This window comes from Coregonus clupeaformis, chromosome 6, assembly GCF_020615455.1.
Source record: "Coregonus clupeaformis isolate EN_2021a chromosome 6, ASM2061545v1, whole genome shotgun sequence".
NCBI classification, from domain to species: domain Eukaryota; kingdom Metazoa; phylum Chordata; class Actinopteri; order Salmoniformes; family Salmonidae; genus Coregonus; species Coregonus clupeaformis.
Genome location: NC_059197.1, coordinates 20,222,022 through 20,243,528, shown reverse-complemented (window position 1 = coordinate 20,243,528; position 21,507 = coordinate 20,222,022). Strand labels below are relative to the sequence as shown.

The following is a 21,507-nucleotide window of genomic DNA, read 5'->3' as shown; positions in this document are numbered from 1 at the left end:
AACAACAAAAAAATCCAGAAAAACGCATGTCAAAAATGTTATAAATTGATTTGCATTTTAATGAGGGAAATAAGTATTTGACCCCTCTGCAAAACATGACTTAGTACTTGGTGGCAAAACCCTTGTTGGCAATCACAGAGGTCAGACGTTTCTTGTAGTTGGCCACCAGGTTTGCATACATCTCAGGAGGGATTTTGTCCCACTCCTCTTTGCAGATCTTCTCCAAGTCATTAAGGTTTTGAGGCTGACGTTTGGCAACTCAAACCTTCAGCTCCCTCCACAGATTTTCTATGGGATTAAGGTCTGGAGACTGGCTAGGCCACTCCAGGACCTTAATGTGCTTCTTCTTGAGCCACACCTTTGTTGCCTTGGCCGTGTGTTTTGGGTCATTGTCATGCTGGAATACCCATCCACGACTCATTTTCAATGCCCTGGCTGAGGGAAGGAGGTTCTCACCCAAGATTTGACGGTACATGGCCCCGTCCATCGTCCCTTTGATGCGGTGAAGTTGTCCTGTCCCCTTAGCAGAAAAACACCCCCAAAGCATAATGTTTCCACCTCCATGTTTGACGGTGGGGATGGTGTTCTTGGGGTCATAGGCAGCATTCCTCCTCCTCCAAACACGGCGAGTTGAGTTGATGCCAAAGAGCTCGATTTTGGTCTCATCTGACCACAAAACTTTCACCCAGTTCTCCTCTGAATCATTCAGATGTTCATTGGCAAACTTCAGACGGGCCTGTATATGTGCTTTCTTGAGCAGGGGGACCTTGCGGGCGCAGCAGGATTTCAGTCCTTCACGGCGTAGTGTGTTACCAATTGTTTTCTTTGTGACTATGGTCCCAGCTGCCTTGAGATCATTGACAAGATCCTCCCATGTAGTTCTGGGCTGATTCCTCACCGTCTCATGATCATTGCAACTCCACGAGGTGAGATCTTGCATGGAGACCCAGGCTGAGGGAGATTGACAGTTCTTTTGTGTTTCTTCCATTTGCGAATAATCGCACCAACTGTTGTCGCCTTCTCACCAAGCTGCTTGGCGATGGTCTTGTAGCCCATTCCAGCCTTGTGTAGGTCTACAATCTTGTCCCTGACATCCTTGGAGAGCTCTTTGGTCTTGGCCATGGTGGAGAGTTTGGAATCTGATTGATTGCTTCTGTGGACAGGTGTCTTTTATACAGGTAACAAACTGAGATTAGGAGCGCTCCCTTTAAGAGTGTGCTCCTAATATCAGCTCGTCACCTGTATAAAAGACACATGGGAGCCAGATATCTTTCTGATTGAGAGGGGGTCAAATACTTATTTCCCTCACTAAAATGCAAATAAATTTATAACATTTTTGACATCCGTTTTTCTGGATTTTTTTGTTGTTATTCTGTCTCTCACTGTTCAAATAAACCTACCATTAAAATTATAGACTGATCATTTCTTTGTCAGTGGGCAAACGTACAAAATCAGCAGGGGATCAAATACTTTTTTTCCCTCACTGTAGGTGGAGGGTTAGTTGGTGGTATGTAATAGTGGTATATAGGTGGAGGGTTAGTTGTTGGTATGTAATAGTGGTATATAGGTGGAGGGTTAGTTGGTGGTATGTAATAGTGGTATATAGGTGGAGGGTTAGTTGGTGGTATGTAATAGTGGTATGTAGATGGAGGGTTAGTTGGTGGTATGTAATAGTGGTATATAGGTGTAGGGTTAGTTGGTGATATGTAATAGTGGTATATAGGTGTAGGGTTAGTTGGTGATATGTAATAGTGGTATTTGGTGGAGGGTTAGTTGGTGGTATGTAATAGTGGTATAATAGTGGTCCTCTGTAGCTCAATTGGTAGAGCATGGCGCTTGTAACGCCAGGGTAGTGGGTTCGATCCCCGGGACCATCCATACGTAAAAATGTATGCACACATGACTGTAAGTCGCTTTGGATAAAAGTGTCTGCTAAATGGCATATTATTATTATTATTTGTTGGTGGTATGTAATAGTGGTATATAGATGTTAGTTGGTGGGATGTAAAAGTGGTATATAGGTGGAGGGTTAGTTGGTGGTATGTAATTGTGGTATATAGATGTTAGTTGGTGGTATGTAAAAGTGGTATATAGGTGGATGGTTAGTTGGTGGTATGTAATAGTGGTATATAGGTGGAGGGTTAGTTGGTGTTATGTAATAGTGATATATAGATGTTAGTTGGTGGTATGTAATAGTGGTATATAGGTGGAGGGTTAGTTGGTGGTATGTAATAGTGGTATATAGATGTTAGTTGGTGGTATGTAATAGTGGTATATAGATGTTAGTTGGTGGTATGTAATAGTTGTATATAGGTGGAGGGTTAGTTGGTGGTATGTAATAGTGGTATATAGGTGGAGGGTTAGTTGGTGGTATGTAATAGTGGTATATAGGTGTTAGTTGGTGGTATGTAATAGTGGTATATAGGTGGAGGGTTAGTTGGTGGTATGTAATAGTGGTATATAGGTGGAGGGTTAGTTGGTGGTATGTAATAGTGGTATATAGGTGGAGGGTTAGTTGGTGGTATGTAATAGTGGTATATAGGTGGAGGGTTAGTTGGTGGTATGTAATAGTGGTATATAGGTGGAGGGTTAGTTGGTGGTATGTAATAGTGGTATATAGGTCTAGTTGGTGGTATGTAATAATGGTATGTAGATGGAGGGTTAGTTGGTGGTATGTAATAGTGGTATATAGGTGTTAGTTGGTGGTATGTAATAGTGGTATATAGGTGGAGGGTTAGTTGGTGGTATGTAATAGTGGTATATAGGTGGAGGGTTAGTTGGTGGTATGTAATAGTGGTATATAGGTGGAGGGTTAGTTGGTGGTATGTAATAGTGGTATATAGGTCTAGTTGGTGGTATGTAATAATGGTATGTAGATGGAGGGTTAGTTGGTGGTATGTAATAGTGGTATATAGGTGTTAGTTGGTGGTATGTAATAGTGGTATATAGGTGGAGGGTTAGTTGGTGGTATGTAATAGTGGTATATAGGTGGAGGGTTAGTTGGTGGTATGTAATAGTGGTATATAGATGGAGGGTCAGTTGGTGGTATGTAATAGTGGTATATAGGTGGAGGGTTAGTTGGTGGTATGTAATAGTGGTATATAGGTGGAGGGTTAGTTGGTGGTGCATTTTTTTCCTTTTCCCCCTTCCTTGTTTTTGTATCACAAAATGTAACGTGATCGACCACACACTACCGCACAGTAGATGGCGGTATGCACAAACAAAATATGCGAACGCCATAATACCAGAGAAGAAGAGGAAGCTAAAGAGTATCCTGCCTGAGTCCTTCACGGAAGAGTTTAGAGATCCGCCACGTCCCCTTGAATCAGCTGTGGTTTACTCATAGGAGAAAAGCAGGCACATATTTAATAATGATATGCTACTTATAATTGTATCCATAAAATGTCTAGCACAACTAGCTAAATGTCTTTTTACCTCGTTACACATTTAATTTGGGATTCCACCCCTGTAAACATCATTTGCATGATCAAATCAAATCAAATTGTATTTGTCACTGAATATAACAGGTGTAGACCTTACAGTGAAATGCTTCCTTACAAGTCCTTAACCAACAATGCAGTTTTAAGAAAAATAAGTGTTAAGAAAGTATTTACTAAAATAAACGGAAGTAGAAAAATAGATAAGTAAAAAAAATTGTAAACAAATAATTAAAGAGCAACAATAAAATAACAGTAGTGAGGCTATATACAGGGGGTACCGGTACAGAGTCAATGTGCGGGGGCACAGGTTAGTCGAGGTATTTGAGGTAATATGTACATGTAGGTAGAGGTAAAGTGACTATGCATAGATAATAAACAGAGAGTAGCAGCAGCGTAATAGTCCGGGTAGCCATTTGATTAGCTGTTCAGGAGTCTTATTGCTTGGGGGTAGAAGCTGTTAAGAAGCCTTTTGGACCTAGACTTGGCGCTCCGGTACCGCTTGCCAAGCAGTAGCAGAGAGAACAGTCTATGACTAAGGTGGCTGGAGTCTTTGGCAATTTTTAGCGTCTCCCTCTGACACTGCCTGGTATAGAGGTCCTGGATGGCAGGAAGCTTGGCCCCAGTGATGTACTGGGCCGTACACACTACCCTCTGTAGTGCCTTGTGGTCGGAGGCCGAGCAGTTGCCATACCAGGCGGTGATGCAACCAATCAGGATGCTCTCGATTGTGCAGCTGTAGAACGAATTGTTGATGGGAGTGAAGTGAAGAAAAATAGTCTCATTTTATACAAGCTTATTTGTTTCCACATTTCCTCTACTCGGTTACGTTTGACCCTTTTCAAAAGGAGTCGAGGAGAGGATGGATGAGTTGAGTAAACCAATTGAGAATCTCCCTAAGTGTGACCATAGAACAGTGACAGCAGCAAAGAGTGGTGCGCCCTAGTAGACAAGGCATTGGCTTTGGATGGACAGTTGAAAAACGTATATTTCCATTTTCTATTTGTAATAAATGTGCAAAAATGTCTGAAAACCTGTTTCGGCTTTGTCATTATGGGGTATTGTGTGTAGATTGATAAGGGGAAAAAACGATTTAATCAATTTTAGAATAAGGCTGTAATGTAACAAAATGTGGAAAAGTCAAGGGGTCTGAATACTTTCCGAATGCACTGTATAATTGATATTCGTGCTCCACTGGGTAGAAGTGAGGCCAAATGTAAGATTAGAGCCATTATGATAGATGGGACTCAGAGCCCAAGGGCCGGCATTTATATGCCCTCCAAAGAAAGGTTGGTGGACCAAGATTCAAGGGTCAGGTTAGTAAGGAAGAGGTGGTGTTTGCTTTGTTGCGTGTAGGACATTGTACTTTGAACTCGTCATTATATCTGGTTGACAAGCATGCAAATGTGTATGTTGTGTATGTTGATGAAACAGTGAAGCAAGCATGTGTTGATGCATTGTTGTAAGTACCGTTATGTGGAAGAGAGGGAAAGATTGATGTGTTGGGTTATTGAGATTGGACGGGGATGGGGGAGGGTTTGATAGAAGTTAGTAGGGCTATACTTTTTTTCTTAGTAGTACAGGATTAGATAGGAGGGTTTAGTTTCTCTTCATGTTTATTTCTTTATATTCATTTAGTCTGTAAACTGTGATGACTACACACTCCAGTACAGTAGGTTGCGCAATGCACGTTTGTTTACGGACCGCCATAATATTATAGTAGAAGAAGAAACAAAGTAGTGCGCTGCTATTCTAGACATTACGGTAATCCCACTAACCCTCCATAGCTGTCAGCTGATTGTCGAGTTGGGAGGAAAAGAAAACATAGCCATGGCGGCAGAGATTCATTCGAGGCCTCAAAGCTCAAAACCAGTTCTTCTAAATAAGATCGAAGGACACTCGGACGCGGTCAATGCTGCAGTTTTGATACCGAAAGAGGACGGAGTGATCACGGTTAGCGAGGACAGGTAGGTTGGCTGACGCCCCATTAGCTGTTATCCAGACCATGATCTAGCTATTAGCCAGATAACGGTAGCTGGCTAGCTTGTTAGCCTGCTTACTAGGTTATCGTTTGCCTGGGGACCAGGCGGTGCATTTCTAAATAAACCGTCTGGAACATCATGACAGTGTTTGATTCTGGAAATGGTACTCTCAGGTTCTCCACAAGCCGGAATGTTGAATGCAATTCTATTTGAATTTACTCTGCCGATTGTCCGTGATGATGTTGGTCCTTCAGCTGCTCGAAATTTTAGACAAAATATCCACAGGAAAGTATCATTTAGTCGACTTTTCAGAGCACCGGTACTGAAGTTTTAAATGTATATCACCTGGTAGATGCGCAAAACCATGTAAACACCTGCAAGACCATAGAGATCATATTAAATTACTAGAGGGGCTAGCTACAAAGATTTGTATAACTAACCCAGAGCCTATCTTTCCAATGGGAGCAAATTAATCATAGTGGACAGAACAAGTAAGGAGGTGGGCAGAGCCAAGCAGGAGCTAGTGAGATCCTATTGGCGCGTTTTAGCCTTTATTTGAATATTTCCGATAGGGAAGGCCTACTTTGTGAAGTGCGCGTGTGTAATAACTCAATTCGCCCTTGCACTCCTTCTAAACAAAGCAAATTTTTTGAATCTTTGGGAAAAGTCTACAAAAAGCAGTCCACTCTGTTTGCCACAGATTCTAGTTTTGGAAACAGAAAATGTATGGAGATGAAATGTTTCATTGAATGTCGGGCAAAATCCATCTTGTTCCATCTACTCCCACTGGGCTTCCACTCATCACCATATTTGGTAGTGCGTGGAAACGTCAACCGGATGCTTCACATTTATACATCCGGTGAAATATATGGCTCATTGTTCTTTATGTGCTAGCTATGTCATAAACCCTCAAAGTTCCATATAAGGGCAAAAAAAGCCATCTTCCTCTGGGAAAAATCCAAAACCCGTCTAATTGGAATGAATGACATTAGAGGCAAATATTTGTATAACTAAACCAATATAGACCACAGCTTGTCGTTTCAAATTGGAACAAATGAGCCATAATGGGCAGAACAAGGAAGGAGGTGGGCAGAGCCAAGCACGAGCTAGCGAGATCGTATTGGCGCGTTCTAGGTTACTTTTGCATATGTCCATTGGGGAACGCCTACTCTGTGAAGTGCTCGTGTGCAATAACTACATTTGCCTTTGCACTCCTTCTAAACAACACCATTTTTTGAAACTTTGGCAAAGGGTAAAGTCTACAAAACTTAGTCCACTCTGTTCATAACAGATTGTAGTTTTGGGAACAGAAAACTGTATTGAAAACAAATTGGCTCCCAATGTATAAAGAAGATGGAGAACAAGCTATGAAGGAATACTGGAGTTTGGGTGCAGATAGAGCCATCTAGCGCAAAATAATATTACGACGTTGTTAAAACTATATAATATATTGTCAAAAATACTATCCCGATATGTAACTGTATCGATTTTTTTTAAATAAAAAAATATATATTTATTTTTTATTTTATTTTTTATTACTACTACATACCCAACGGTCACCATTATTTGAGACTTTAACTTAAGGGTATGCACTGTGTGAAGCAATTGACTAGTGAATCAATTGACAAGTGTTACTGCCACCTCCAACCCCAATTGCAGTTGAACATTGTTTTGTTTTCAGTCATTTTGTACACCCCCTGACCCCTAACCACACAAAAGAGATGTAGGCTATTAACACCTTCCTCCAAAAAGTAATGCATAAATGGTGAGGAAGAGAGGGTAGCATGGGAACTGGCTCTAGAGCGGGAGGCCATCCTCTTCTGGTAAACTTTAGGCAACAGGCCTAGATCAGAGCAAATTAATGTGGTGGTCATGCTTGGTCAATTTGTACATTGAGTAGCAATATCCTGAGCAAGGTATAGAGACAATTGAAATTTCTGGAGCGATACCCTTCCCTGCCCCCAATAGGATAAGCTTCTGGTGGTTGAAGAGAAAATGAATGTTTTTGAGGAAGGGAGAATCAAGTAGTATTAGATGTTGGTTCAGGATTATTTTTTTATATCTCTCATGACTGGACTGTCGTAATGGCACTACTCTCCTTTTGTGTCACGAGTCACAATGATCTTGTGGCTTGAGAATTTCATGGTGTTATAAAACTGTATTGTATTGCAATAGAGGAACTGATGTTTTTACACAGATATTTTTCTCCCAAGTAGCCCAAGGTCTAGTACTGTGATCCCTATTCACATTTGAGACTTATTATGCTGCACTTTCAGGAACAGTGCCAAGAGAGGCACTTGAAGTTTGAATATGACATTTCCTGTGTCCTCTGTCCAGAACTATCCGGGTATGGCTGAAGAGAGACAGTGGACAGTACTGGCCCAGCATCTACCACACAGTCTCCTGTAAGTACCACAACCGATTAGAAGTAGCCCTCAGTTGAAACATCCACTAGGTGCTAAAAATAGCTGAAGCGTATACTTTTGAATCAAAACATTGGCCATACGCAATTGTTTTTCAATACATAGTTTTATTCTCTGTACTAGCGCCGTGCTCCTGTATGTCGTACCATCACGACAGCAGGCGCATCTTCATAGGGCAGGACAACGGAGCCATTGTGGTGAGTGAGCTGAATGAAGCCTTAAAGATTACCTCATGCTTAAACCCCAGTCTGCCTGTGTTTGACTGGACTCATAACATGCCATTCTGGTTCACACTGACCCAGTTTCAAATGTTTCTCTGCTTTGAATGAGGAACAAGCTAGAAGTATGAAGTTACATGGAATAAGAGTGGGACTGGTAATTGATTTTTACTATTGTTTGGTGGTCCTAACAGGAATTCCTTCTGTCTGAAGATTTCAACAAGATGAACCATGTGAAAACCTATCCTGGTGAGATCTGAGTGGGGGTTTCCTGCCTTTACAAAGCCAATGAGAACTAAGAAGCCTTGGTGATGTAGACATGATATTATCTCTAGTGTTCAGTAATGCAGTCCTGTGTATCAGGAACAGTATACTGCAGTGATAATGGCTCTTTAGTGTGCATTAGTGTGTCTACTGGGCTGTGTTCTGCAGTCCCGCCCAGTCCCATGAGAAATCATCTGGTCCCTACCAAGCATGCCTCTGGGCAAATGTCCCTCTGTGGACTCGAACAGGAAATCGAGGCTGATGTCATTGCTGCTTAGAACACATGCATGCATACACTCACAGAACCAGACCCACAGTGTGAGATGAGAAAGTAATTATTGTCCAAGCAATCATAACTTGAAGATGATCCACCACCACTTCATATTGGCTGATTTACTTGTATTATTCTGTTATTACAGTCCCCTTCCCCCAGGCTCAGAGAATATGATCTATATGACTAACAGCCTAGCCATGCAGCCTGGACCCTGCTCTCATCACTGGTAAATCCCTGCTTTGGGAAACTTGAGAGTTTTAAGCATTAGATGCCAAAAAACAGATGTCACTGTGGAAGTTTCCAGCAGTTCTCTTCCAGCAGAGAAAATGAGCCCAGAACAGAAAAGCTCCATTAAGTAATTTATAGTCATTCTACTTACTCAAACCTTTTGCAGAAAGAGAAAGTTGAGTGGAGAATGAATTTGTGTGTGCGTGTATTTAACCCATTGTGGTTGTCTGTGTGTGTGTCCAGCCCATCAGAACCGTGTGTCAGACATGGTGTTTTCTCTGGAGAGCGAGTGGGTGGTGAGCACCGGACACGACAAGAGTGTGAGCTGGATGTGCACCCAGAGCGGCAGTATGCTGGGACGCCACTACTTCGGCTCCTGGGCCTCCTGTCTACAGTATCCTTCTCTGTTTGCATGAGAGCTGGACAGGTGTCAGTTTATTGTAATGTTCATATTCCTAAGAATTACTTATTGTGTCAAAGGTAACTTCCTATGTGCCCTTCCTGTGTATCTTCCTTGACTCTGTGTGTAGGTATGACAACGACACCCAGCATGCCTTTGTAGGGGACTACTCAGGACAGATCACCCTGCTGAAACTGGAGAGAGAGACCTACTCCACCATCACCACACTGAAGGGCCATGAAGGTAACACACATACCACAGGAGGTTGGTGGCACATTAATTGGTGAGAACGGGCTGGTGGGAATGACTGGAGTGGAATGGTATCAAATACATCAAACGCATGGTTTCCAGGCGTTTAATTCCATTCCATTTACTCCGTTCCGGCCATTATTGTGAGCCGTTCGCCACTCAGCAGCCTCCTGTGACACACGGACACACGTATACTGTACATCTGCCTATGCATGGAAACGGACACTGCAAACTGCTCAGATGCCATCTCTAACTGGCAATCATTTTAAAAGAGGAAATGTTGCTAGCAGATTGTATGGTGCTATGCTATATCGTCATGCAATGTGGTAGCAGTTGTGTGTGTGTGTGTGTGTGTGTATATATACACATACACTGGTCAAACGTTTTAGAACACCTACTCATTCAAGGGTTTGTCTTTATTTTTACTATTTTCTAGGTTGTAAAATAATAGTGAAGACATCAAAACTCAGAAATAACACATATGGAATCATGTAGTAACCAAAAAAGTGTTAAACAAATCAAAATATATTTGAGATTCTTCAAATAGCCACCCTTTGCTTTGATGACAGCTTTGCACACTCTTGGCATTCTCTCAACCAGCTTCATGAGGTAGTCACCTGGAATGCATTTCAATTAACCTCTACGGGATCGGTGTCCCGTATATGGGACGGTTGAGCTAACGTGCGCTAATGTGATTAGCATGACTGTTGTAAGTAACAGCAAACTTTCCAGGACATAGACATGTCTTATATGGGCAGAAAGCTTAAATCCTTGTTAATTCTTGTTATATTCTCCTACATTAATTTCACATTTCCACAAACTTCAAAGTGTTTCCTTTCAAATGGTATCAAGAATATGCATATCCTTGCTTCAGGTCCTGAACTACAGGCAGTTAGATTTAGGGCTGTCATTTTAGGTGAAATTTGAAAAAAAGGGTGCGATCCTTAAGAGGTTAACAGGTGTGCTTTCTTAAAAGTTAATTTGTGGAATTTCTTTCCTTCTTAATGCGTTTGAGCCAATCAGTTGTGTTGTGAAAAGGTAGGGGTGGTATACAGAAGATAGCCCTATTTGGTAAAAGACCAAATCCATATTATGGCAAGAACAGCTCAAATAAGCAAAGAGAAACGACAGTCCATCATTACTTTAAGACATGAAGGTCAGTCAATCCAGAAAATGTCAAGAACTTTGAAAGTTTCTTCAAGTGTAGTCACAAAAACCATCAAGCGCTATGATGAAACTGGCTCTCATGAGGACCGCCACAGGAATGGAAGACCCAGAGTTACCTCTGCTGCAGAGGATACGTTCATTAGAATAACTGCATCTCAGATTGCAGCCCAAATAAATGCTTCACAGAGTTCAAGTAACAGACACATCTCAACATCAACGGTTCAGAGGAGACTGTGTGAATCAGGCCTTCATGGTCGAATTGCTGCAAAGAAACCACTACTAAAGGACACCAATAAGAAGAAGAGACTTGCTTGGGCCAAGAAACATGAGCAATGGACATTAGACCGGTGGAAATCTGTCCTTTGGTCTGATTGCTTCCAACCGCCGTGTCTTTTTGAGTAGATGAACAGATGATCTCCGTTTGTGTGGTTCCCACGTGAAGCATGGAAGAGGTGTGATGGTGTGGGGGTGCTTTGCTGGTGACACTGTCTGTGATTTATTTAGAATTCAAGGCACACTTAACCAGCATGGCTACCACAGCATTCTGCAGTGATACGCCATCCCATCTGGTTTGCTCTTACTTGGACTATAATTCGTTTTTCAACAGGACAATGACCCAAAACACACCTCCAGGCTGTGCAAGGGCTATTTGACCAAGAAGGAGAGTGATGGAGTGCTGCATCAGATGACCTGGCCTCCTCAACCCAATTTGAGATGGTTTGGGATGAGTTGAACCGCAGAGTGAAGGAAAAGCAGCCAACAAGTGCTCAGCATATGTGGGAACTCCTTCAAGACTGTTGGAAAAGCATTCCAGGTGAAACTGGTTGAGAGAATGCTTTGAAGCGTCTAAAACAATTAATCGATTTTGATTTAACACTTTTTTGGTTACTACATGATTCCATATGTGTTATTTCATAGTCCCTTTTTCCACATTTTGTTACGTTACAGCCTTATTCAATTTTTGTTAAATTTAAATGTCACTCATCATCTACACACAATACCCCATAATGACAAAGCGAAAACAGGTTTTTAGAAATGTTTTGCAAATATATTAGACATAAAAAACAGAAACCTTATTTACATAAGTATTCCGACCCTTTGCTATGAGACTCGAAATGGAGCTCAGGTGCATCCTGTTTCCATTGATCATCCTTGAGATGTTTCTACAACTTGATTGGAGTCCACCTGTGTTAAATTCAATTGATTGGACATGATTTGGAAAGGCACACACCTGTCTATATAAGGTCCCGCATTTGACAGTGCATGTCAGAGCAAAAACCAAGCCATGAGGTCGAAGGAATTGTCCGTAGAGCTCCGAGACAGCATTGTGTCGAGGCACATCTGGGGAAGGGTACCAAACCATTTCTGCAGTATTGAAGGACCCCAAGAACACCGTGGCCTCCATTCTTAAATGGGATAAGTTTGGAACCACCAAGACTCTTCCTAGAGCTGGCCGCCCGGCCAAACTGAGCAATCGGGGGAGAAGGGCCTTGGTCAGGGAGCTGAACAACAACCCAATGGTCACTCTGACAGCGCTCCAGAGTTCCTCTGTGGAGATGGGAGAACCTTCCAGAAGGACAACCATCTCTGTAGCACTCCACCAATCAGGCCTTTATGTTTTAGTGGCCAGATGGAAGCCACTCCTCAGTAAAAGGCAAATGACAGCCCGCTTGGAGTTTGCCAAAAGGCACCTAAAGGACTGTCAGACCATGAGAAACAAGATTCTTTGGTCTGATGAAACCAAGATTGAACTCTTTGGCCTGAATGCCAAGCGTCACGTCTGGAGGAAACCTGGCACCATCCCTACGGTGAAGCATGGTGGTGGCAGCATCATGCTGTGGGGATGTTTTTCAGCGGCAGGGACTGGGATACTAGTCGGGATCGAGGGAAAGATGAACGGAGCAAAGTACAGAGAGATCCTTGATGTAAACATGCTCCAGAGCGCTCAGGACCTCCGACTGGGGCAAAGGTTCACCTTCCAACAGGACAACGACCCTAAGCACACAGCCAAGACAACGCAGGAGTGACTTTGGGACAAGTCTCTGAATGTCCTTGAGTGGCCCAGCCAGAGCCCGGACTTGAACCCGATCGAACATCTCTGGACAGATCTGAAAATAGCTGTGCAGCGACGCTCCCCATCCAACCTGACAAAGCTTGAGAGGGTCTGCAGAGAAGAATGGGAGAAACTCCCCAAATACAGGTGTACCAAGCTTGTAGCGTCATACCCAAGAAGACTCAAGGCTGTAATCGCTGCCAAAGGTGCTTCAACAAAGTACTGAGTAAAGGGTCTGAATACTTATGTAAATGTTATATTTCTTGGTATTTAATTTTTAGAAAGAAATACTAAAAACCAGTTTTTGCTTTGTCATTATGGGGTATTGTGTGTAGATTGTTGAGAAATACAATGTCATCCACTTTAGAATAAGGCTGTGACATAACAAAATGTGGAAAAGTCAAGGGGTCTGAGTACTTTCCAAATGCACTGTATTTGACGGGGTACCAGTTCTGAGTCAATGTGCAGGGGTACGAGGTAATTGAGGTAGATATGTACATATAGGTAGGGATAAAGTGACTAGGAAACAGGATAGATAATTAAGCAATGAGGCATGAGGGGCTGTGGTATATGGTCAATATACCATGGCTAAGGGCTGTTCTTATGCACGACATAACACGGAGTGCCTGGATACAGCCCTTAGCCGTGGTACAGTATATTGGCCATATACTGCAAACCCCTAAGGTACCTTATTGCTATTATTATTATTATTATTATTATTATTATTATCATCAACGTAATTAGAACAGTAAAAATACATATTTTGTCATACCCTTGGTATACAGTCTGATATATACCACGGCTTTCAGCCAGTCAGCATCCAGGAGCCAAACTACTTGGTTTATAATAAACATTATACCATGGCATTGTTGAATACTAATTTCTGATTGGCTTGAAGGGCATTCTAGAGCGTGTATTATTTCCCTATAACGCATGGTATGTCAGCACGGTAGAATTCAATGGCTGTAGTTCATTCTTACAAGTTCTATGTTTGAGCTGCTTTTGAAAGCAAAAGTCGAATTGAAAACATTATTGGTATTGTTGAATTTGATTTTCATAATAGCAATAGGGCTGATGGTTTGGTTAGCTAAACTTGCAAGCCTGTTTGTTTGATCACCAAAGCAACTAGCTACTGAACTATCTACTCTAGTAAACTTGCTGGTTACTTCAGTGGATGTTGAACACATTTCTACATGCAAATGAACACATTTCTAGCGGAAAATGTGGTAAATTATACACCTTCCACATCGTTCATTATTTTCCATAGAATGCATAGCCCCTCGTTGATTATCCCATACGTAGCAGCATCGTAAGTGATGAGTCAAAAGAGTGCAAAAAGGGTCAATGCAGATAGTAGCTATTGGTTAACTATTTAGAAATCCTATGCCTTGGGGGTAGAAGCTGTTAACGGTCCTATTGGTTCCAGACTTGGTGCATCGGTACAGCTTGCCGTGCGGTAGCAGAGAGAACAGTCTATGACTTGGGTGGCTGGAGTTTAGACAATTTTTAGGGCCTTCATCTGACACTGCTTGGTATAGAGGTCCTGGATGGCAGGGAGCTCTGCTCCAGTGATTTACTGGGCTGTACGCACTACCCTCTGTAGCTCCTTGCGGTCGGATGCCAAGCAGTTGCCATACCAAGCGGTCACACTACCAACCACCCGTCTGTTGTCATAACTTCCTGTTCTCTCTCTTGCTTCCTCTCTCTCTCTCTCTCTTTCTTTCTCTCTCTCTTTCTCTCCCCCCCTTTCTCAGGTAGTATTGGAGCTCTGTGGTGGGATCCTGTTCAGAGGCTTTTGTTCTCAGGAGCGTCTGACCACAGTGTCATCATGTGGGACATCGGGGGCCGCAAGGGACGCACACTACTGCTCCAGGGACACCAGTAAGAGGGAGTGTGTGTGTGTGTGTGTGTGTGTGTGTGTGTGTGTGTGTGTGTGTGTGTGTGTGTGTGTGTGTGTGTGTGTGTGTGTGTTATCCAGTGCATATGCTTATCGGAAGCAAGGCTCTGTAGGTCAGTACCAGCTGTCGCAGGGAGCTGTTCACTTCGTAGTGTTTTATTTTTATGCATGTTTTACCATATGTGAGCTCCCCAGATGGCGTAGCTATCAGACCAAGTCAATGGAGTTCCTCTGAAGTTCTATCATTATGTTACTACATTAAACAATTTATGTCTGGAATTCTTTGAAAGATTACTCTATTTTCTACATTATTCCTTCCTCCTTTTTTTCCTCACCCCTCTCTCTCTCTCTCTTCCTCCCCGTCTCCAGTGAACGAGTGCAGGCGGTGCGCTACCTGCAGCTGACCAGGCAGCTGGTGTCCTGTTCTGCAGATGGAGGCGTCACAGTGTGGAACATGGACACACCCAGAGAAGAGGTAGGTACAGTGCATTCGGAAAGTATTCAGACCCCTTGACATTTTCCAAATGTTGTTACTTTACAGCCTTATCCTAAAATGGATTAAAAATATATCCTCATCAATCTACACACAATACCCCATAGTGACAAAGGAAATTGATAAAAATACAAAACTGAAATATTTACATAAGTATTCAGCACCTTTGGCAGCGACTACAGCCTCAAGTCTTCTTGGGTATGACGCTACAAGCTGGGCACATCTGTATGGGGAGCGTCGCTGCACAGCTGTTTTCAAGTCTCTCCAGAGATGTTTGATCGGGTTCAAGTCTGTGCTCTGGCTGGGCCACTCAAGGACATTCAGAGACTTGTCCCGAAGCCACTCCTGCGTTGTATTTGCTGTGTGCTTAGGTTCGTTGTCCTGTTGGAAGGTGAACTTTCGCCCCAGTCTGAGGTCCTGAGCGCTCTGGAGCAGATTTTCATCAAGGATCTCTCTGTACTTTGCTCTGTTCATTTTTCCCTCGATCCTGACTAGTCTCAGTCCCTGCCACTGAAAAACATCCCCACAGCATGATGCTGCCACCACCATGCTTCACCGTAGGGATGGTACCAGGTTTCCTCCAGATGTGACGCTTGGCATTCAGGCCAAAGAGTTCAATCTTGGTTTCATCAGACCAGATAATCTTGTTTCTCATGGTCTGAGAGTCCTTTAGGTGCCTTTTGGACAAACTCCAAGCAGGCTGTCATGTGCCTTTTACTGAGGAGTGGCTTCTGTACCATAAAGGCCTGATTGGTGGAGTGCTGCAGAGATGGTTGTCCTTCTGGAAGGTTCTCCCATCTCCACAGAGGAACTCTGGAGCTCTTTCAGAGTGACCTTCGGGTTCTTGGTCACTTCCCTGACCAAGGCCATTCTCCCCCGATTGCTCAGTTTGGCTGGGCGGCCAGCTCTAGGAAGAGTCTTGGTGGTTCCAGGCTTCTTCCATTTAAGAATGATGGAGGCCACTGTGTTCTTGGGGACCTTCAATGCGACACAATCATGTCCCGGAGCTCTACGGACAATTCCTTCGACTTCATGGCTTGGTTTTTGCTTTGACATGCACTGTCAACTGTGGGAACTTTATATAGACAGGTGTGTGCCTTTCCAAATCATGTCCAATCAATTGAATTTACCACAGGTGGACTCCAATCAAGTTGTAGAAACATCTCAAGGATGATAAATGGAAACAGGATGCACCTGAGTTCCATTTCAAGTCTCATAGCAGGGGTCTGAATACTTATGTAAATAAGGTATTTGTTTTTTATTTTTAATAAATTTGGCAACATTTTTAAAACCTGTTTTCGCTTTGTCATTATGGGGTATTGTGTGTAGATTGATGAGGGGGAAAAACAATGTAATCAATTTTAGAATAAGGCTGTAACGTAATAAAATGTGGAAAAAGTCAAGGGGTCTGAACTTTCCGAATGCACGGTATATCAGGAGCCAGGAATACATCTCAATGCCTCTCTGCACCCCCTCCTCTCCTTACAGCAGGGGTGGGTAAATCCTTTTGCCCCCCCCCCAAAAAAACAAGAACAAAAAACATGCCGTAGTATGCCCACCCCTGCCTTAGAGGCTGCTGTATTCCCAATCGCCTTGGTTAAGGACCGTCACCAGCTCTGTACTACCCTCTGGTGTTGAAAGTTGAACATTGCTACAAAGTATCATCACTCCCTCTCTACTCTGTCTGTAACTCTCTCTCTCTTCCTGCTTGACTCTCTACAGGCTCCTCAGTGGTTGGACAGTGACTCATGTCAGAAGTGTGAGCAGCCTTTCTTCTGGAACGTCAAACAGATGTGGGACTCAAAGACCATTGGACTTCGGCAGGTGAGAGGGCAGGCAGCCTCTGGTATAGTCCAGAGCCTTGTATTGAGAATATAATACAAGGCTCTGACATAGCCATTACTGTTGTAAGAATTGCCTTGTAACTGTATAATAGTCATGGTAGAAATACAGGAACTAGGAGTGATCAGTCCATATTCTTTGATCCTTGGCTAATGCTGATATGTGATTCTAAGACCATTGGGCTTCGGCAGGTGAGAGGGCAGGCAGCCCCTGGTGTAGCCATTACTGTAATACAAATATCCTTGTGACTGAATTGTAATAGTAGTGGTAGAAATATAGATACAGGCATATAGAAATACAGGAACTAGGAGTGATCAGTCTTTATTCTTTGACCCTTGACTAACCCTCGTGTTTCCTGGTTCAGCACCACTGCAGGAAGTGTGGCAAAGCGGTGTGTGGGAAGTGTAGTTCCAAGAGCACTACATACCCTGTGATGGGCTTTGAGTTCCAGGTGCGAGTGTGTGACACCTGCTACGACACCGTTAAGGACGAGGAGTGAGTATGATACACTAGTAATAGAGCATAATAGAGTAATAAAAACATCCCAAAACAATCTAAGTAAGTCTCTCTGGATAAGTGTCTGCTAAATGACTTAAATGGAATGTCAATGTAATAATACTGTAATGGAGTATAATAAAAATGTGACTCAGATTTACTTTTGTCTTCTTCATCCCACCCCCTCATTCCTTGCTACTTGTTGTCCTCACGTACCACTTTGTCTCGTCTTCCAGTCGTACTGCGTTAGCAACGTTCCATGAGGGGAAGCACAACATAGCCTTTATGGACATGGACCCTTCCAGAGGCCTGATGGTGACCTGTGGCAGCGACCGTGTCGTCAAGGTCAGACATACTATCAGCCCTGTTCAGAAAATAACCACTATATTTTATTACAGATAAGGTCTTACAGAGTTTTTGTTGCATCAAGAAATTACTTTATTAAAGTTTCAACAAAGCCGATACCAGTCTGCAGAGTGCCCCCCCTTACGGTCTCCCTCCATTTTATATAGTCCTCTTCAGTTTTCCCGCTCTTTTATTGCTCTGCCCACTTCCTTTGTCTCTGAGAGCGGCTAAACTCAACATTCATTAAGTTCAGAGTACTACACTCAATCAATCCTTATCTTGCAAAAACACTCATGTTTAGTTTAAACTCTGTTCAACCCTGGCTCTTTTCACTGTGTTTGAAGACAAAAACAAACGTCCCAAGCCAGTTTCAGTCTTTGATATGATAAGACAACCATGGATCTAAGTAAGAGCAAGCACTCTGACCCTAGGGCAGATTCCCTCTCTACTCACCCACACAGTGAAATTAAATGACCCAATACAATTCCTGGCCCAGTAACAAAGAATTATAACTTTATGCTCTTGATTAACCCAGTTCTACCTCATAGTCCATTAAACTCTACAGTTCATTAATAATAATTCACCACAGTGGTCAGATAGACAGTCCCTGATCAATGGGGATTAGACCCAATACTATTAAATGTTTTTAATATGCTTGGAAAGCGGAAACGTTCTAGAACGTCAAAAAGTAAACATTACTGGAGACATCTTGCCGTTTTGGAGACAGCATTGCCTTTGCTAGCAAATCTTGGCTAATTAACAGTAAGTAAGTGAATTGTTTCGCCCCAAAGTTAGCCAAGATTATTAGCTAGTCAGCTAAAATTGTTTACAGTTAGTTAGCAATCGCTTCTACACTATTTTGCTAGCTACAGTAGCACTGCCATGTCAATAACCTGTCTCCAAAAATGATGAGGTGTTGGTTGATTACATTTTACCATTGTGACGTGCATTAATGTGTATCCACTTTCTATGCGTATGACTCATCTTTGCATATTCATCTGTCTGTTTTTCATCTGACTTTACTGACTCTCTGATTGGCTCTTTCTTTCCACAGATATGGGACATGACGCAAGTGGTTGGCTGTAGCATAGCAACAGGCTTCTCCCCACGTTGATTAACCCCCGCCCCCTCGGCCCCCAAACTCTGTCCTCTACTCTACTGACAGGTGTCTCTGTCCTTGGGACTGCTGTTGCCATGGCAACTCCTCTGTCTTCTCATCCTTCTGGCTCCTCTTCTGTCTGGCTGCTTCTGTTCTCTCATCTCCCACTGGACGTTTGGATGAAGATACGTATGTGTGTGTGTGTTGTGTAAATGGGTGGGTACTAGTGTTGGTAACCCTTCGCTTGATTTGGTGTCAGTTTTGTACGTGAGAAGTTGAGTCTCAAATGTGTCTCAGGTCTAACTTCCAGTGTGTACCCATTCAGCGGAGCTCCAAGCACAATGTTATGTTCTAATATGTGTGTGTGTGAATGGAAGGAGCAGTGTTGGTGTTTGTGTTTACGTATGTTAGACTTCTGTCTGGTTTCTTTGACATAGTGGGTCAGCTCTAATTCCTCTTGCACTGTAACATTGGACTGCTAGACCCCGATAATCCACTAAGCCCTGCCCAACAGACACACATAGGGCTCTCCTATTGGCTGCTTACTTCAACTTTCTACATTTTTAAATATCGCAAATGCTAACCACGACAACACAGCTTTTATATATCAATATGCATAGTGTGTACAGTATGAGATGTAGTGTGCTTATCGCTGTATATCCCTCACTGATCATGAGGTCAGTTTCTCTCTTTCCTCGCTAGTCGTTATTTCTCTCTTTCTCATTCTCTCTCTTCACTAGTTGGCCTTAAACTCACTCGTTTGTCTCAGGAGGAGGAGATGGAAGAGTCATTAGAGGGCATGGCTGTGTGTGCCGTCACCATGGCAACCCTGGCCGAGCCGTAGCCACAGCTGTTCTCCCACAGACCTTGTCCAACTTCACCTCAGACACACCTAAAACATATTTCATCAATTTACACAGCTGTACAGATATCACTTCTAGCCCTGATAACCAAGACCCCATACTCTGTTGCCTTTGCGTTAAGTTAAGATGAATTTGCGTGTAATGAAAAACGGTGTATGGTTTTGAACAAGAGGTTTTTATTTGGCTTTTGCTCTCTTTAGACAGGCACTTAGGTACTGAAATGGTACTGTATAAAAGTCAATGTAGCACTATAGTTCCCATGCACTCTGATGTTTTACGCTGTCTCATCTCTCACTGTGGGATTGTGGGTAAAATTTGAAGCTGCTTGCATTTCCTCTAAGGCCTTAAGAGAGGGATGCATCAAGCCTTCTAGATCCTTCAAAACTCTCACGACTGTTCTCTCACACGTACACACTTACACACACACACACTACTCTGTAGCATAGCTGCGTTTTTCTCTCAACCCTCACCCATGAATACTTAGCATTCAACACTATTGACTAGTTTCTCTGTCACTCTCCCACGCTGTTCTGTTTCCAGAGCCCCATAAGGTTCTCCACTGCACTGAAATGCACTAATTGTGGTTTAGAGAGCAGATGGGCTGTGCATTTTATTTTATTTTTACAAGTTAGATTTTTTGGAGATTTGATTTGTTACGTCTTGAGTTGCATAGCATCCTTAAACTGGTAAATATTTGGCTAATTTGTGGTAGGTTAGACTAACGCTTGCCTTAAGCTAAAAACGGAACATAACGTGGAAGTTCCGATTTTCAAATGTAGTCCCATTCCAGTTTTGATCACCTAGTATATCATATTTATATTTGTAGCAATGTGTTTGATTGTTTCTGGTTGTTTACTTCATGTATAGGATGGTGGTGGTAGTGGTGAGATCACACAGACAGGATGATGTCACAGGATGAATTGGTCACAAGATGTGCTGATGTCACTGAGAAATCTGTCACAGGTGTGCTTGCCATGTCATGTCAGAAACATGATGACATGTTTATGTCACAGAGGCGTTGACATCATACATAAATATTGTGACATCACAGAGATTCAGAGGTGTTCATGTTACACATAGATGTCATACAGAGAGGAGTTAATATCACACAGAAACATGCTAATATCACAGAGGGACATGGTGAGGTCACAGAAGCTGCAGGTAGCCTAGCTGTTAAGAGCGTTGGGCCAGTAACCGGAAGGTCGCTGGTTCGAATCCCCGAGCCGACTAGGTGAACAATCTGTCAACATGCCCTTGAGCAAGGCACTTAACCCTAATTGCTCCTGTATGTTGCTCTGGATAAGAACGTCTGCTAAATGTAAAGTACAGTCATCAGGGATGTGCAGTGTTCTTGGGGACACTTTTGCTACAGTACAATCAAGGCTCAAGTTCAGCTTTTTTTTAAATTGTGTTAGATCAAAATAATTATCTGGTGCTCTGTAAACACGACCCTAACCTTAACCCTCTGAATTATAGAGGATACCTGGGACAGTTAACTGGAGTACCAGTGATTTCTGTTTCCAACTAGATGAATTCCATTATGAGGAGTAACCGAGAGCCACTAACGTTTAGAGGCTAACATTTGTGATTCCCTCCACAAATTATTGTTCCCACCACAATTGTGATCAATACAATTCTATAGGTATGTTGGTTTGTAATGAAGTATAAGTCAGTTTTATGGGTCGATCCCATGAAGAAGAATTTATATACTTTTTACATTATTATTAGTTTTACAGTTATTTGTAATCTCTTTGGTTATTTTCATCATGGCGGTCATA

At 42.7% G+C, this 21,507-nt stretch overlaps 1 protein-coding gene across 1 annotated transcript; it reads left to right on the top strand.

The window, feature by feature from the left end:
- The first annotated feature begins 5,197 nt into the window (after positions 1-5,197).
- LOC121567716 (WD repeat and FYVE domain-containing protein 1) lies at positions 5,198-20,957 on the top strand. Its single transcript, XM_041877946.2, has 12 exons — positions 5,198-5,404; positions 7,757-7,824; positions 7,966-8,039; positions 8,255-8,309; positions 9,070-9,220; positions 9,357-9,469; positions 14,450-14,576; positions 14,962-15,067; positions 16,808-16,909; positions 17,292-17,422; positions 17,659-17,767; positions 18,822-20,957. The coding sequence occupies exons 1-12, from the start codon at positions 5,268-5,270 to the stop codon at positions 18,879-18,881; spliced, it is 1,233 nt and encodes a 410-aa protein (XP_041733880.1). The 5' UTR covers positions 5,198-5,267; the 3' UTR covers positions 18,882-20,957.
- Positions 20,958-21,507: the final 550 nt, after the last annotated feature.